At 54.8% G+C, this 1,773-nt stretch overlaps 1 protein-coding gene across 1 annotated transcript in view; it reads left to right on the top strand.

Moving 5' to 3' along the window:
* MYO1C (myosin IC) overlaps positions 1-1,773 on the top strand; it is a 26,870-nt gene that overhangs the window by 9,354 nt on the left and 15,743 nt on the right. Inside the window, exons 4-5 of the mRNA XM_008073361.2 lie at positions 619-817; positions 900-980. Of these exons, the coding sequence (XP_008071552.1) occupies positions 619-817; positions 900-980 (280 nt within the window). The remainder of the gene's footprint in view (positions 1-618; positions 818-899; positions 981-1,773) is intronic.

The following is a 1,773-nucleotide window of genomic DNA, read 5'->3' as shown; positions in this document are numbered from 1 at the left end:
GTTCCTTGATCCACACCCAAGAGGGACCCCCGCCCCCATTCTCAAGGGCAGCAGTCCGCAACCATTTTGGCATCAGGGACCCATTTCATGGAAGACAATTTTTCCACAGACCAGTGCTGGAGTTGGGGGGATGTGCAGTCAAACCTCATGGCTAATGTTAATCTGTATCTGCAGTGCTCTCCAGTGCTAGCGTCACGGCCTCAGCTCCACCTCAGATCATCAGGCATTCGATTCTCATAAGGAGCACACAACCTAGATCCCTCATATGCGCAGTTCACCATAGGTTCGTGCTCCTATAAGACTCTAATGCCACCACTAATCTAACAGGTGGCTGAACTCAGGCGATAATGCGAGCAGTGGAGAGCGGTTGTCAATACAGAGGAAGCTTCCCTTGCTGCTCACCTCCTGCTGTGCAGCCTGGTTCCTAACAGGCCACCGACTGGTACCAGTCTGTGGCCTGGGGGGTTGGGAAACCCTGCTCAAGTGTGTACCCAATGCCCACTCACAAGCAAACTCCAACCAGATATGAGAGTGACCCCCAAATCCTACCTGTGGACTCCACCACCAGCAGCCACTTGTCTCCCCACCCCTGAACTCCCTGACAAGCCTCTGCCACAGGTTCGCGGTGGCTGACACTGTGTACCGAGCCCTGCGCACGGAGCGCCGGGACCAGGCGGTGATGATCTCTGGGGAAAGCGGGGCAGGCAAGACAGAGGCCACCAAGCGGCTGCTGCAGTTCTATGCAGAGACCTGCCCAGCCCCCGAGCGGGGGGGTGCTGTGCGGGACCGGCTGCTGCAAAGCAACCCCGTGCTGGAGGTGAGGGGACAGCAGCATCTGAGGGGAGAGAGGGATGAAGAAAGAATGCCAGTCGTCCCTCAATGCCCCCATCCACTCCTAGGCCTTTGGAAATGCCAAGACCCTCCGGAACGATAACTCCAGCAGGTTTGGGAAGTACATGGACGTGCAGTTTGACTTCAAGGTAACTGTGGGTGTGTCGGGGCCAGGGGGGCTGGGATCCCATTCAGTAGGCTCAGTGTGTGTTGAGGCTCTACTGTGTGCCAGGCACTATTGGTACAGCAATGAAACAAAGCAGACAAAAGTCCTGCCCCCCGGGGTGATAGACATTAAACAGAAAATTTACAATTTAGGCCATGGCAGAAAGTAAAATGAGGTAAGGGGTGGAGAATAGTTGCAATTTTTTTTTTGAGTTGGAGTCTCACTCTGTTGCCCAGACTGGAGTGCAGTGGCCGCTCCCGTCCACCGCAGCCTCGACCTGCTGGGCTCCGGCGAGCCTTCCGCCTCAGCCTTCCATGTAGCTGGAATTACAGGCACGTGCTACCATGCCCAGCTAATTTTTTGATTTATTGTAGAGAGAGGTTTCACCAAGTTGCCCAGGCGGGTCTCAAACCCGCAGGCTCAGGCAATCCACTCACCTCAGCCTCCCAAGGCACGGGATTACAGGCTGAGCCACCGAGCCCGGCTAGTTTCAATTTTAAATAAGGCAGATAGGGCAGGCTCCAGTGAGAAAGTGGCATTTTAGTAAACACTGGCTGGAGATGGAGGAACAAGCTGTGAAGAAGCTAGGGAAGAGTCCATACAGGGGGAATAGCCAGTGCAAAGCCCTGCAGTGGGAGGTGCTTGGTGTGTTCAAGGACAGGCCACAGTGGCTGGAGATGGAGCAAGGGGCCAAGGAGCAGAAGGGAAGGCTGAATGGTGGCAGCCACATTGCATCACTGCAAGAACTATTTTTTTTTTTTTTGAGTTGGAGTCTC

This window comes from Carlito syrichta, unplaced genomic scaffold (genome assembly GCF_000164805.1).
Source record: "Carlito syrichta isolate Samal-C Ts95f unplaced genomic scaffold, Tarsius_syrichta-2.0.1 Scaffold315828, whole genome shotgun sequence".
In the NCBI taxonomy this organism is placed as follows: domain Eukaryota; kingdom Metazoa; phylum Chordata; class Mammalia; order Primates; family Tarsiidae; genus Carlito; species Carlito syrichta.
Note: the sequence above shows the minus strand (reverse complement) of the source record. Positions and strands in the feature narration are given on the sequence as shown.